Consider the following 15,531-nt stretch of genomic DNA (forward strand, 5'->3'; position numbering starts at 1 on the left):
TTATGTGACTGCAATTCACACCAATAATGTCAGAGGATCTGCTTGTACCACCTCTCTTTCCTCTGAGCAGCAGCATCTTATTCCACAGGTATTTCCCAGCTTTCAGTAGAGCTATGCAGGCAGCAAGGAACAGCTTTTGCAGCAGAAACCTGGCAGAACCTGGCTCAGTGGGAACTGCAGAATGAAGCACTACTTAGAGAGGGGTGGCAGAATCCCAGGTGGCAGCCTGGGATACAAAAAGTGCAGCCTTGTCTGCTTTTCCAAAGATAGAGTTGACATTTGAGTGCCAGCAGCTGAGCCCTGACAAAGGTCCTCCAGTTCTTTGTCACCCTAATGATCTTTGAACGAATCATTCCCTGTGCATCAGTGCAGTAATTCACCTTTTATTGCAGTTTCCACAGCTGCTTTAGGTCAGGGTCAATGTGAATTAAAATCTTCATTTGTCATGGAGAAAGAAATTAGTTTCAGCTCAAAATGGAACACTTACATCTTTCCCTGGTGGCCCTTCCCGACCAGCAGGACCTGTTGCACCTGGTTCCCCCTGAAATTCAGCAAAAAGGAAAGTAAAATCTTTCAGGAAAGTGATATCTTTCAGCTGATGGTGACCTCTAATGACCTCTCAGCTGAAGGGCAAAGACAGACCAGTAACACAATTGTGAGTGGAACGGGGTTTCTGCAAGACTGGACTGAGCTCCGTGAAAACTTTTGAGAAACAACAAGAACCTTGTACATCATATATGGCACATGGATTACAAAAATAACTCAAAAGTAACTTCTGTAAGTGATGCACAAGGCAGTGCACTGCTTTCCAGCAGAATATTTGCTGCTGATAATTTAGTGACTAGAAACCATCAACCTACACGTGACACAGAAACTACTATGGCAAGGAAGAGATGAGAAATGCTGGCACTGGAATTTTCAGTTAAATTCCTGCAAGAAGAGCATTTTATTCCCCTGTAAAAAGCCAGAATTAGGCATAAGGACATTTATTTTTGTATTCCACTTCCTACACCAGGGAGTTTTTTGTATTGCATTGCTCAGAACTGAGAGCAGACCAAGTTTTCATGTAAGACTTGAGTTTTGTGTTTTATGATCCAGAAGTGACTAAGTCAAAGGGCAAGTGACATTTCTAGCCTGATTTCTGTAAGTTCAGCTCACTTTACCTTTCTTAGGCATTTTTGGTGGAGCACTGACCTTGCCCAACAAGTGCAGTAGCGCTCCTCACCTTGTACACCAGCATTTGTACCAGAGGGATGTGGTTTGGAGGCACTCTTGAAACTTTTTACAAAGGGGTATTTCAAAGAGAGCTTCAGAAGACTCAGTTCTACCATCTGCCTCACCTTACCTGGACCCACAACTTCAGCAGAAGGAATGAAGACAGATGCTGTGATTTTATGCCATGGATGTGACTCATGAGAGTTGCAGTTGAAAACAATTGCCTCAGAAATATGAAATTCAATTCACACACTCTTTTGTCAAAGGATCACCATGCATGTAGTACATGCTACTTACCCGTGGACCTGGGGGACCTGTATCTCCTCTCTGTCCCTTGAAACCCTGCAAAAGAGAATTAAATCAATAATGATCAATGCCCCGGATGCAGAAAACACTAAGAAAATCCTAGCTTGAGTGTATACTTAATAACATATCAATTTTGGCTGGGGAATGGTCAGAATGGAGTTTCCCTGTCCCATGGAGCAAGTAGGAAGGGACAAAGGAAGAGCTTTCCAAAGCTCCCTAGGCTGCAAGACTAAGACTGTACTGTGTGTTTTCTTGGTTTGACCAACCAATAGATAATTTAACTACAAATTTCATTATTCCCATCCTTTCAGAGGACATGTAACAGCACCAAGGCTACAGCTGTGACCATGCCCTCTGGTAGAAGGGGTGTCATGAGGTTATGGACTTTAACTTCTAGGTAACTTCCACTCTCCTACAAGTGTGAAGGATTTGGAAGTGCCTGTGTTCCATGATTGTTGATGATTTAGTTAGATACAATGCCATGAGTATTCTCAGCTAGGCCAGATCTTTATTTACATGTCTGCATCAGTAAAGGACCTCAGCTGCTGGACAAAAGCTTCCCAGCTACAGCAGAATGGAGTCTGAACCCTTCAGAGCTGCACCTACCGGCAAACCTCTGGCTCCCTCCTGGCCTGGGAGCCCTGGTTCTCCAGGCTTTCCCTATGGGAAACAATGACATTCATGTTAGTGAGAGTCTCAGGTACATCTCTCTGCTGTTCAAAAACTTCCCTCTCTTCTCCCTTAGATGTAACAGCACTGAGAGCTCTGTTTGCTCAGGGTTTCTTAAGCAACTTTTTTACTCTGCATTGGTGTGGCCCCATATTGAGCACTGTGTGCACATTTTTGAGCTCCACAGTACGGAAAGGATGCAAAGATACTAAAGAGTGTCCAGAGGAGGGCTGTGAGGTTGGTGAAGGATTTAGAGGGACAGCTGTATAAGGAGCAGCTAAAGGCACTTGGTCTGTTCAGCCTGGAGAAGAGTATACTGAGGGGAGACCCCATGGCAGCTCACTGCTTCCTCACTAGGGGAGGAGGAGGAGCAGGTGCTGACCTCTTCTCTCTGGTCATCAATGATAGGACCAAAGGAATGGTAGGAAGATGTGCTGGGGGAAGTTTAGGTTAGATATAAGGAAAAAGTTTTTCACCAGAGGGCAGCTGAGTCAGTGGAACCCATGGAAGTAGTTATGGCACTAAGCCTGCCTGAGTTCAAGAAGTGTTTGGATGGTGCTTTCAGGCACATGTGATTCCTGGGTTCCCCTACACAGGGACAGGAGTTGAACTTGATGATCCTGATGGGTCCCTTCCAACTCAGCAAATTCTATGATTCTATGAACATTGGAGTCTGAGCAAGGAGAACAGTAGCCAGACATTCCCTCCATGTCCTGTGATGAATGCAGCCTTTGAGGTTCAAAGGCAGCTTACAGCTTTGGACTGCTGCACTTTTACAGCATTTTAATGTTGGAGGGGTAAGACCCATAACTGGACCAATACTTGATCAACACACACAAAATCAATATCTACACATAGAAACCAGGGGTTTTGATGCAAGCACACAGCTCTACAGCTGCTGGAAAAGCCCTGCTCCATGTATTGGTTGTTCTAATGACCAGGGATTTGGCTCTTCACAGAACTACTAAATCCCATTTCACAGTTCACAGGAGGAGGCTGGCAGTGCCAGACACTGGAATCATATTCACCCCACAACAAACAGTCACAGCCCAATTTATTAACATTTACTTTTGGCTGACAACTTCATGGCTCAGCTTTTTTCCCCTCAGCAAACACAAGTATAGACCAAGTAAAGAAAATAAAATACAAAACCTCTAATCCTGGACAACAGGACTGTCAGAGAAATCCCAAAAAGGCTTCTTCTCCTCTAAACTTTTTATGGCCCATAATCTTCTGCCTAAAAAACTGATCACTAGGTTACAAGACAACCTCCCTTCTCTGCAGTATTTACGTTAGTTGTAAAAGTAGAATTGCTACGTTTTAGTGCATTTATTGTAGCTGTAAAAGTAAAAGAACCCAGTTTCTTTTTAAGATTGGTAATGTGTGACTCTTACAAATTGCTCAAGACAATATAGTCCTTCTGGCGTTTAAAAAGACATGGAAAGAGACTCCCTGCCCTGTTTAAGGAGTTCATAGATAGATAACTCCAAAAGCAATAACTGGATGCAGGCTCTGATTGCCTGAGAAAAACAGTTGTAAATTACATTACCGGTTCCCCAAGAGATCCTGGCTTGCCATCTTTGCCATCACTCCCTGCAATGCCCTGTAAATAAAATGCAAAATAGGGCATAAAGAGGGAGTCAGTAGGAAAGATTGGTGAGGGTTTTGTCAGTGTCAGTTCCATAGTGACAGCTCTGCTTCCTCATGGCTTCAGTTTGCCTAACCCGTCAAAACCTACTGTATTTTTGTAGCTCCAGGCAGAAACATCTCTTTGCCACAGGACTGTAACATGAACTGTTTCTCTTTCCAGCATGGAAAATCTAAGGGATTTCCTCCTTTTCAGTGAGGCGAGTACTTAAAAAAAACTTAAAACAGGATTCTAAAACCAGCTGTTCTAAATAATTATAAAGCCATTTTCATCATTCAGTTAAGCTACTTTGCACCAGAAATATCTCTGGCCCTATTCCAATGACAGATTAAAAAAAAACAAACCTCAAAATGTTGTACTAATACATTTGCTAGAAGAGAAGAACCTATGCCCAAGATGCACTTGGACTTGAGTTACTGCAAACGAATTAGTTTGCCTGTGGATTCAGATGAAGAGGGTATTCAGGTACATGAATCCTTGTGCCCTTGCACTGAAGCTCTTCATTTCTGTGCTCTGTGTAAGAGTATATTTGCCATAGAATGAGGCATATGAAGAATAGACCTGTTTCATGTTAGGCATTAGCACTTAGCTTTAAAGATATATACATTTATATAAAATACAGCATTAACGCCGTCCTGGATCAAGGATACAGCATCAACCTGACAGATATCATTACATATCATGCCTAACTTTCAAAGCTAAAAATATCTAAATGTTTAAAATGTCTAAAAATTATTAAAAATATCAACGGTTTGTTTTACATCCCTATATGCACAGTTCAATGTACTGAATGAAAAGGAGATGAACTGCACTCACTGGAATTCCAGGCAATCCTGGTGGTCCCTGTGGACCTGGAGGGCCATCTTTACCCTGGAAAGAAAAAAGAAACACCACAGCTCAGACAGATCTTGCTCTTCAGATCCTTCTATCAGATGAACATTTAGAAAATGTAGAGTTTGACAAGGATCAATTGTGAGATGTTTCAAGCCTATGTCACACAGCACACAAAGTTCCCTTGAACTTCTGGTTGAAACTGCAAGGTTTTATTTTCACATAATACATCTGGTGTTAGTTATATGTTGTTAGTGATGGAGAAACTTCTGAAATCACTGATAATTCTTCCTGAAGTCTAATTATATATAATATTGAGTCCTTAACTTCTTGCATGAGGTGTCCAGCTAGGAAACAGAGGGCCTGTATTTTATTCCCATCAAATCAGTAGTTATGAAAAGTGTCTCACTGACAACCCCAAGAAATCCCCTCTTGCTCTACAGTATTGGACAGGAGCATCCACTGTCTCAACCTTGATCACCTATTTAAAAGAAAATTCCAGCAAGCCTGCCCTGGCCTCTCTGCTAAGAGTGCTCACTCATTTCATAGTAGTCACCAGAAGGACCATCACTGTTCACTTCTGATCAAGTTCTGGTTGAAATGGATCTCCAAAAGGCATCTTGCTAATTAGGAAACCTGCTCTAGGAATTTATCATGGAATTACAGTCTCAGGCAGATTTCCTGTCTCTCCTTGGGTTTTCTGATGTGTTTAACACAAAGCAGCATCTGAGCTCCCTTCAAATTAAACACCAGTAGCAAAATTCTTCATGGACTCCTCAAAGTTTACATCTGTGCTGGTATTTTCAGTGGTGCCACTGAATGGTTTTAGGCTCTGATATCTGAGTAGTGGGTTCTGTGACATCTTTCAGCAGGTTGCTGGTTTCATTTTGCCAGTTTACACACAGAGTTCAGGTGTCATCCCAGGTCATGAAGCATTCTAAAAGATTTAATCTCCCTATTCTAGAGGCTAAGAGATGTTAATAGCAAGGACAGTCAAACAAGAGGTACTAGACCCTCCTTATAGAGGTCCCATGGACTGGATTATGGCAAAACCTGCAAGAACCAAGCAATCTGTGGTTATTTGTGGAGGTCCTTGCAGGTGTAGAGTTGACTAAGGCAGAATAGTTTGGGGATATGTCAAAGAACATCATATGGATTCCAGCTCAGTTTTACTTCACAGAAGGAAATATGGGTGAAGATGGTGATGAAACACACAGCTTAGAGCTTACTATGTCTCCTGGATTTCCTGCTGGTCCTATTGGCCCCGGTGCCCCATCTGATCCCTAAAAAAATAAACCAGAAACAACACAAGTGATTAAGGCAATTTGTACATTTGTTAACATACACCCTACAACAGCTGACAACATGGAAGTTTTCTTCAGTCATTCAGTTCAACATTCCTTCCATCATTTCTTTGTTCATCACAGAAAAACAGTGCCAACCTCTGCATTCAATCAGTCTCCAAAGCCAGAAATAATCAGAAAATAGAAAATTAGTGAAAATAGAAGATTAGGAAAAAGCCAATCATGTGACAAAAGTAACTTTGAAAAACATAAATTATGTGAGCAGTTTGAAGCATATTCTGTAGCAGGCAAAACCCTGAAGCCATGGGTCAGTGGAGATTGGGGGAAAAGTGATCAAAAATTGAAGAAAAATAATCTACATAACATTTTGCTCTGCCTTGACAAAAATAATTTTAGTTTGTCATTTCCTCTGACTCTGAGTCTATTCCAATAGTATCACAGGCCAATTTTAGGAGTTTTAATCTTACTGGAATAACCCTATGTGGCAGTAAGAGGTTAAAACAGATATAGCAAATGTGTCTGTCTTACTACTGTCTCCTAAAATAATGCCCATGGGAGCCTGTGGCCCACAAAGCAGGTCCACATGTTGTCCCAGGGGCAAAGCATTCAGCATCCTTTAGGCACTGTTGCAATCTGGAAAGAGAATTCTAAACTAATCCTAATTTCTGGTACATCTTGTCAGTTAGTCAGTCCAATGTAAATTCATCTTTGAAGAGCCTGTGCTGATCCCCTATGGAGATGAAGGCTGCACATCCTCAGCCTGGCAGAGCCAAACTTTGCTGTAGGCAGCAATTTGAGTGGTGATGGCTGTGGGCAAAGAAAAGTCCTTCACTCAGGAAGAGTCCCAACACTTGGAAGGTGTAAGCAGTGATAGCACAAGCAGGAGAGACAAGTTATTTCAGCCCTGCTTCTGCATGTGTTCCCCCTTTCTAAATACAAAGAAGCATAATGGTATTTGTGGAGAGTAGAGCTACTACTAAGGAGAAAGCATGTAATGGGGAAGTATGCATGTAAGAGACCTTTAAATTCAAAAAGGTTATGAAAATTGGAGAAAATCCAGACTCATAGCTGTGTAAAACTGAGAATTAAAATTATTATTTTATCTTCTGACTCTAGGTTGACAACTTATTCCACATATAAGAAGACACCTATACAAATGCCACTAAGTAGTCTATGGGGAAGAGCATTCATGATCCCATCCTTGCATAAAGACAACACTGAAGCCTGGCATCCATTTACAGAGTGAGTTGAAGCAATAACTGAAAAGTGGCCAATGTATGAAATAGTAATTAGCATGATTGGGGGACTCAAAGGACCATCAGGAAATGCATATATTGGAAAATGCAAATGCAAGGCACAGAAGGTAGGAATGGTCCTTTGTTTCTATGGAGCTTGAAACGACCTTTATTCATAAGGAAAATACAGAATAATCTTCTTTGCAACAGAGGAACTTACAGGTGGACCAGGGTTTCCAGGAGCCCCTGAGAAGCCAGGCATTCCAGGATGGCCCTGCAGAATGAAAAGAGACTTGCTTTAGCTATTATTCACATCTCTAATTATATAAAAGTTAACTGGTGTTTTAACATTGTGAGGTAACAGCAAATTAAGACAATATGCAGAGAACTGGTTATAGGAAACTGTGGGTTTTTAAAGCAAAACCTTGGTTTTCAAAGTATACACTTCAGAAAACATAGTTTGATTTAAGGTGTATTTTTAGTAATGTATACTTCAATCTATGCTAATGGCAGATGAAAACAGATATTGTGGTTTTGCATAAGGCAGGAGATCAGCCAGAAAAGCAAACTTGTTTACAAATCTGATTGAAGAGGTGCTGATTTGCACCTTCAGCCTTTGACTCAGCCTTTGGCAAAATTAACCATGAAAGCTGGCTCTAGTTTAGTCCATTCTCCTCTTCCCTTTAGCATCTCAGTCCTTCCTAAAAGAGGTGACCTTCATTTAGTTTTTAGGACAAACTGTCTTTTTTATGCCAAAGACACCTGTCCTCCTCCTTGGCATTATTTGGGGAAATTATGAGAGGTTGAGGAATGTTGGGAGTTGAATGCCACCCATCTAGAGGTGAGGGAACAGATTATATGGGGGTGTTTATTAGAGATGGGGACAGAAGTCTGTGGAGAACTGCTACAGTTCCACTCCTCAGCCTATTTGAGGCTTATCAGAGATGAAGAACTCCCTCCTCTGCCTCTCTGAAGGACATTTCTATGCCAGTAACACAGGGTTTACTGATAAGAAACACTCACAGTCAATGGCACAGTTGGGAAACACACTGTTTTTACCTGTTCACCTTTTTCTCCTGCATCCCCAGTCATACCACGGTCTCCTTTAGCACCCTGAAAATATGAAGAAGAAAACCAAACCAAACCACTGAAAGTCACTTAGATTTACTATTGTATCAGCTTTTTCGCCCTTTCCATAAAACACTTGGACATCTGAGCATAAAAATCATAAATTAGGACAGAGTCCTGCCTGCCCTCCTCTTAATTTCTTCCCTACACTTTCACTACCAATCCTGGAGCCAGAAATATATGTGAAGAATGGCCTTTGAGAAGCCCCAGAACTTCCTCTTTTATTGTGTTGTATTCTCATGGACATGAAGAGGACATACACATCCTTATAAAGTAGACAGGATGTTAACAACTTCACTAAATCAGATCTTGGTAAGGAATCATCTGGCACAACACAGGCATCCACAGTATGAGGAACAGCAGCAATAAAAAAGCCATTGATAAGGTGTGGTCAGAAAATTCATACCCAGGAAGTGCTCTCCCCCTCCCGCCCCCCCGCCCGTTAATACTCTGGTTTGCCTCCTGAGAGCTGGGAGACCAGTGGGGAAGGGTGGACTGCTATTCATTAATTAAAAAAAAAGAGTAATTCACAGTGCCAGAAGGCATGAAGCTGCTCAAGAGCAAAGATTGGCAGTTCTAGTGCTCTGTTTCAGAATGGGACCTAATACTAATTTGGATGGTGTTGGTCTGGAAAAATATACTACATTGTCAAAAGAGCAGAGCTCTTTGGGTCTTTCACTGCAAGGATCCTCCTAATTTCAAAATGAGTCACAAATACTGTCTTTGTGTTTGCACCTTCTCAGGAGTCTTGTAATATTTTCTTCAAAATTTGTAAACTCTGTAACTATGTCTTTTTACTGGCTAGGAGTTAGACTATCAATTACTTGATTTTATTACATGCATGTGCCCAGTTTAAAAATGATTCTGTTACTTCACCTAAAAATCCATTTTGATGCTCAAATCTCTGCTTTCTCAAAGCAGCAGACACAGTATGTTTCAGATTGATATTTCTGCCAGCTCTTGTCCTTATGGGTTACTAATTCTTTTGCAAATCTTATCCTGGAACTTACTTTTATTTCAATCAACCCTATATTTACTTTTGAGATGCTACTGCTCTCCCCATCACACTTTTAATTATAAGAGACACAATTAATTCATGAACCTCTATTAGCTTGTCTTACACTAATAAGTGCAAATGCAAAGATGATAAAATAGCAGAAGCTATTTTAGACAGGTCAGTAATGCAGTTAAGCCTGGAGGGAACTGTGGTCTGTCAAGAAATCACCTTATCTCTCCCCCCATTGATTTCTTTTGGTTTATTTCACATTAAGCAGTAATAAAGGTTTTGATTATGACCAGGCATTGGCACTGTGAACAAACTGATGACAGACCTCTTCATGGGAAATGCTTGAAATGTGTAATTACTGGAATCCTTCAGACATTGGAAGATTTATGTTTGTTTATGTCTCTAGACCACTAGGCAGAAGGAAACTCAAACAAGGAGTTCTTCCTATAGAGTGCTTATTCTTCCTATAAGCATGCAGAATCCACATGGTTTTATCTACATGGTGGATAAAATGACCATGGCAGATAATGTATATGGAGCCCAGTAAACTTCACCCTGAATTTAAATGATTCAATCATATAGGATTCAAAGAGGAGAGGGACAGACAGGGTGGTGACTGCTGAGGCTGTAACATCTTCCTCAACTGATCTGGACTGAAACTTATTTTCAATTCCTTATGTTATCAAAATACTATCATAACGAAATTTAACATCAAGAAGCAGGTCCTTCACTTGTGTGTGTGTGAACAAAGGGATGGTAAAAGACACTATTTAAGTGACAGAGTCTTCACGTGGGTAACTGGGCAGTCCAGTGATTTGCCAGTACATGGCCCACCCAGCAGGTCAGTCCTACCTCTTTACACAGAGATGGATGCCACCAAGATCCTGATTCAGTGTACTAACTATTCACAAATAAGTTTTCATTAGAAAACTGAAAAAAAACAACCAACCTTTGGGCCATCCAGCCCAGGTGGGCCTGCAGGACCTCTGGGGCCAGCAATCCCCTGCAATGCAGAAGAAGTAAACACTAGTTTAGTCCATTGACCCCACAGACATCTGAAAAAAGATTCTGTAGGTTGTTGATGGAAAAAAAAATTAAGAATATAAAAATATAATAAAAACAAGGCTGCACCACATCCCAAGGCAGTCACTTCCCCAGCTCTCTTACCATTTTCCCATCCTGGCCATCTCTACCTGGTGGTCCTCGGATACCTTTATCACCTTTGAAACCTGGGATACCTGGCAGTCCTGGTGGGCCAGGAGGGCATTCACTGCACACATCCTAGGAGAGAACACGGAGAAATAAATCAGGGATAGACTGAAGGCACTTAGCAGACCCTACAACACCAATCATGAATACAGCCTTGGCAGTTTGACCATACTGGGTAGAATCTGGGTTACTTTGCCTTACAGAACTGGAATAAGGGCATTAAGTAACCCATTAAATGAGAGCAGAGCAAGGGAAAACAGCTGAGCTCACACACATTTCCATGGGAGTTTCCTATCAGCTCCAGCTGAACATGTCCTGAATGATCATCCAGGATTGAGAAATCGAGCAAAAGCTCTTGCCAGTGGGGAGGACACAGAGCTGCAGAGACAGACTGTCAAAACCAACTTTGCTTTGAAGACAGAAGACAACTAAAAAACTGTGCCTATACCCCTCGGAAAGAGCTGGGTTGCTGCTCAGAGGACAGATTGCTATGGAAAGCCCAGGTGCAGCACAGTGTCAGAAAGGTTGTTCTGCAAGGTAAAATATTCAACAGACAGCATGACCAAGGAGAACTCATCCAGTGGAGTTTGTGAAGACAAAAAGAACATCATAATATCCTGGCCAAATTCTGTCATGGAGAATTACTACCTCCTTCCTTCCAAAACTCTTTGAAGCATCATCTCAGTAGTCTTCACATTCCTACAATCCTCAGGAAATTAAATGCCATGGGAATGACATTTCCATTTCAAAGGAAGGCTCCCATCAGTGAATCCTGCCTCTAAGAGACAGCATAGACAGAACATCAGGCTGAGTGTTAGGAGTCCTTGCTCCAACACCCAACTCTGCTGAAAAATTGTGGGGTAAATTGTCTTTCCAAGTCTCAGTCCCTTCAGGCACAGTTACCTACAGACAATGTAAGTGCCTGAGAAACACTCAGAAAGACAGAAATCCCTAATCTGGGATTTCAAGGTGCTGCTTTATATAGATCTGTACCAAGTGTGGAGTGAAAAAGTACCAAGCAGAAAGACTATGTGAGGTATATGAGTGTGTTTAACCAGAAGGTAATAAAAGAAAGAAAACAAAGGAACATCATCAAAATGCCATCCTGTACCCATACCAGTGTCCTGCTATTGTCCTGATCAGAAATGCCAAATAATACCATAAAATAATATCTCCAGGAAAATATTTGTCTCCTTCAGTGAAGCCATTTCACAGTAGTGATTTTTAAAGTAGTGATCCTTTTGTTAACGGGTTAGTTTAAAAGGGCAATTTTTTAGTTTCTTTTAATCAATAAGAACAGATTTCTTGCAATGTTCCAAGGCTGCTTAGAAGTCTCCCAACTCAGCCCATGTAAATCTACAAAGATTTTGCAGTCAGGACCTATTGAATACTTATTTCCCAGACAACTCTCTATGTGGAGTGTAAAAGCAGACAGACAGATCATCACTTTTGAAGCATGGGTGCATCTGGGGCTAATTACCTGCATCCTTTTAGATGCACTATGCCAACTGGCTTCACACCCACAGCTCAAAAGCATACCAGTCACTCTTGAAGGTATACATGAAAAATCAGACGTTTTATTTAAATGGTTTCCATTTTCTGGCTTAGGCAATACATCTTGACAATGTTTATTTCTCTTTGGGAGTGCATGCTTCAGAAAGAGCTTTTGTAACATCCATCATTTTATAAAGGTCTTTGTAGGTCATTTCACTGCTGGGATGGTCAAAAGGCACTGGTTTTTCATCTCCAGCATGTGCTCTACTGTCCCAATGCCAGTGGCAAGTAGACCTGTAAGTTTCAAGGTTTAACACAGTGTTTAAAGGCACCTTTTGCACTTGTAGCTCAGTCACTTTCCTATCACAGAGTGTTAGTCAGGTATGAATCAAATGTACAGATAAGCTCCCACAATTGTTAAAGGCTGATTACCTTCACTAAGAGATTTATGTCTTCTGGAGAGAGAGGGGGTGAAGAACCCTGTGGAATAAGAAATTCATTATCTCAGGCAATTTTAAAAGGCATCAAGGTATACAAAATTTTCCTGAACATGCTTAGATTCTCATTGGTTTCCCTCATCCTGACTAGGGCTCACTGGGCCAGACACATACTTCTGCCCTTCATTATCAATGCCCTTCATCACACCTGGGATGAGGGCACTGTATAGTGGTTCTAAGAAAGGGCCTTTAAAATGTTTGCTTTTGTTTACATGCAGAATATCCAGTTATTTCCATACTGTTCTGAATGCATTACTTCAGTGATGGCTATTTTTATCATAACCCCTTAGTATTTCTCAGTGTATTTTTCCAATTGCTCTGCTGGGAAGAGCAGCAGTGGAAATGCACTGAAATGCATTTTTGAGGTGAGGTGTCCAGGTGGAGACTGAGTTAAAGGAAGATGAAACATAGAAGTGAAGTTACATACTGGTTTTCCAGGAGGTCCTCTTTCCCCTGGATTTCCAGGTAGACCCTACAGAGTAAGAGAAAGAAAGAATTGTGAAATTATCATGGAATAACCCCCTTGATGCTTCCACATTCTACTGACTTCTCTGGATAAGCACACATTTTAGTTTCTAGCAGTGAGCACCACTGCTCCTTGCATGAGACAAACAGGAAACTCCTTTAAATATCTGCAACTTTACCATCCTCTGAAACCCTCCTAAATCACACTGTGTGACCTTGTTAAATTCATCTGGGTCACACACAGACTGAAATTGCTTTAGTTTGTCTGCTGGTCACAGCAAACACTATGAATTGCAACAGTGAGAAGGTTGTTTAAATCCTTGAAGATTCCTGTAACATGCAAAGTTAAGACCCTGCTTTGCATGTACTTTGTGGACAAGTCCCTTGCACCTGAAATAGCAATGAGCCTGTTTGTTTGTTTGTTTGTGGGGGTGTATTGGTTTCAGTTCTCATGAGATGAAGGTATAGAAATGATCAGCATCCTTAGAATTTAAGGTCCAGGAAGTCACAGTTTTGAAAAGAGACACCCTCTGCCCCCATGGGCACTTCTTGCTTGTCATTAACAGGTTATTAATTTGTTAATTAAAACCAACATAACATTTCAAAAAAGAAGATTTTTGAAACTTTGCATAAAGTAATGCTCACATGGGAAACCAAATCTTTTGAACAGGACAGCTGGTCACTTTCCATATGGTGACAGAAATGTGCATTGCAAGGATCCTTGCTGTGATGTTTTAAGTTGGAGTGGGTGAGATTTCCCCAAACAATTCTCTGCTAAATTCCTGTACCTCCCTGTTTTCACCATGTGTCATCACTCAAATATATGCATATTTTATCCATATTGAGTCCCTGAAAGAACACACAAAATATCTTCAAACTCCTAACCACATACAAAAGGCTGTCCTACTTTACCATTTTTGCAGCTGCAGGAAATATTTCCACTGACCATTTAAAAACGTCTTATCTGGGTTTGATTTTTCTCAATTTTAAAGGAGAAATCACTTGAAGAAGTTTCTGGGATGGTTCCCCACCCAGGAAGTTAATCAACACATCAAAGATACAAGCAGTGGTTTTCAATTGGGGTAGGCTCAGGAGGTTTTACCTAAGGGAATCTCTGACATGACCCAAAATTTCCACTTGGAAAGCTCCTTTAAAAATTGGCCAACTGCTTTGCCAGGAACGGGACCAGGCGTTCAGCCAATCACCTTGTCTCTTGTTGATCCTTGGTCTCCAATCAGATCATTTTGTTGTATGCAGAAAATCAGATGCTGCTGCCTGGGGATTAATGATTTCAGCACATGCAGGAAAAGTCATGATACTCTGCTACATCACAATTATAGTACAGAGTAAACTTGAAATTTCATCCTTGTATCTCACTTCAATTAAGATCTCTTACCTCTTGCTAGAGGAGAGAGAAAGTGGGAAATTTATTGATTGTTATTTTTCTATGTCTACACTAAAAACTCCTGGGTGAACAACAATCCTTCAGTTACCTTGACTTCCTAGGAAGTGAATATTAAATATGAACTGAAGTGGAGTTAAAGAGGAACTGAAGTGGTACTAAAGCCCAAGGACTAAAGCTTATTTCCCAAGGAACTAAACCCTCAGCAGGTGAGGATCAAGAGAAAAGGTGTGAAGAAAATTCTTAGCTCATCATTCCCCACAAATGTCTTCTTGGACAACTGTGAAAATATAAGGGAACATAGCAACCATTTATAGTTTTGCTTCTTCTACAGAGCAGCAGTGTGAATGTAGAAGACTGGGATGTTCCCAAAGTTTCTTCTCTTTCACAGGTGGTAGTTGTCAGATCATGCTTTCAGCATCTTCATCACTGTGGTTCTCAAACACTTCCGCAAGTGGGAAGAGGGTTGTCTAAATAACAATTACACAGAACTTTTATTCCCAGACCTTTTTTTGGGGAAGACTCACACAGCACTTCCTTTAAGGAGTGTGGTGTAAAGATTAGAGCTATGAGAATCATCCTGTATCAGAAAACAACACAGAAAAGACAATTCAGAAGTGTCTTTCTTGCTGACTATTAATGTAACTAGAAATAAACTGTTTCCACCATAGGCCTGACTGGCAGATTTTGCTTAGGGATCTTCAATATGACATAGTACTAGTAGCGGACCTTGAGCACTTGAAGAATATTTAAATAATATAAGGAAATATTTCCTTTCCTCCTTAGTTATGAGAAATGACACACAAGAAGGGAGTGGCTAAAACTGAAATCCTAGGCAAGATTGAAGCATGGCTTTGATATCCACATGGTATCAGATTGCTTTGAGGCAAAAAAGGTTGGACTTGCTTTCTTGAGCACTGTATGATGTGGAGCTTACGATGTCTTTAACAAGGTGCAAATAAGGCTGGATAAGAAATTAAGCTGTGTGCCATGGCTGACATCTGCAAACCACTGCATCCCCAGGAAAAATCAAACAGTTGAAAGGTACAAGTCTGCAAAAAGTGTATTCTTTAAAAATATTTGTGTGAGCTGAAATGAACATATCAAATAGAGGATGATGGC

General features: G+C 41.0%; 1 protein-coding gene across 1 annotated transcript in view; it reads right to left on the reverse strand.

Moving 5' to 3' along the window:
* Positions 1 to 15,531, reverse strand: part of COL22A1 (collagen type XXII alpha 1 chain) — a 208,414-nt gene that overhangs the window by 12,950 nt on the left and 179,933 nt on the right. Inside the window, exons 42-53 of the mRNA XM_030445839.1 lie at positions 12,970 to 13,014; positions 12,478 to 12,525; positions 10,510 to 10,623; positions 10,292 to 10,345; positions 8,268 to 8,321; positions 7,429 to 7,482; positions 5,899 to 5,952; positions 4,655 to 4,708; positions 3,740 to 3,793; positions 2,128 to 2,181; positions 1,513 to 1,557; positions 488 to 541 (exon numbers count right to left, since the gene is read on the reverse strand). Coding sequence (XP_030301699.1) covers positions 488 to 541; positions 1,513 to 1,557; positions 2,128 to 2,181; positions 3,740 to 3,793; positions 4,655 to 4,708; positions 5,899 to 5,952; positions 7,429 to 7,482; positions 8,268 to 8,321; positions 10,292 to 10,345; positions 10,510 to 10,623; positions 12,478 to 12,525; positions 12,970 to 13,014 — 684 coding nt within the window. The remainder of the gene's footprint in view (positions 1 to 487; positions 542 to 1,512; positions 1,558 to 2,127; positions 2,182 to 3,739; positions 3,794 to 4,654; positions 4,709 to 5,898; positions 5,953 to 7,428; positions 7,483 to 8,267; positions 8,322 to 10,291; positions 10,346 to 10,509; positions 10,624 to 12,477; positions 12,526 to 12,969; positions 13,015 to 15,531) is intronic.

Source organism: Calypte anna, chromosome 2 (assembly GCF_003957555.1).
Source record: "Calypte anna isolate BGI_N300 chromosome 2, bCalAnn1_v1.p, whole genome shotgun sequence".
Taxonomy (NCBI): domain Eukaryota; kingdom Metazoa; phylum Chordata; class Aves; order Apodiformes; family Trochilidae; genus Calypte; species Calypte anna.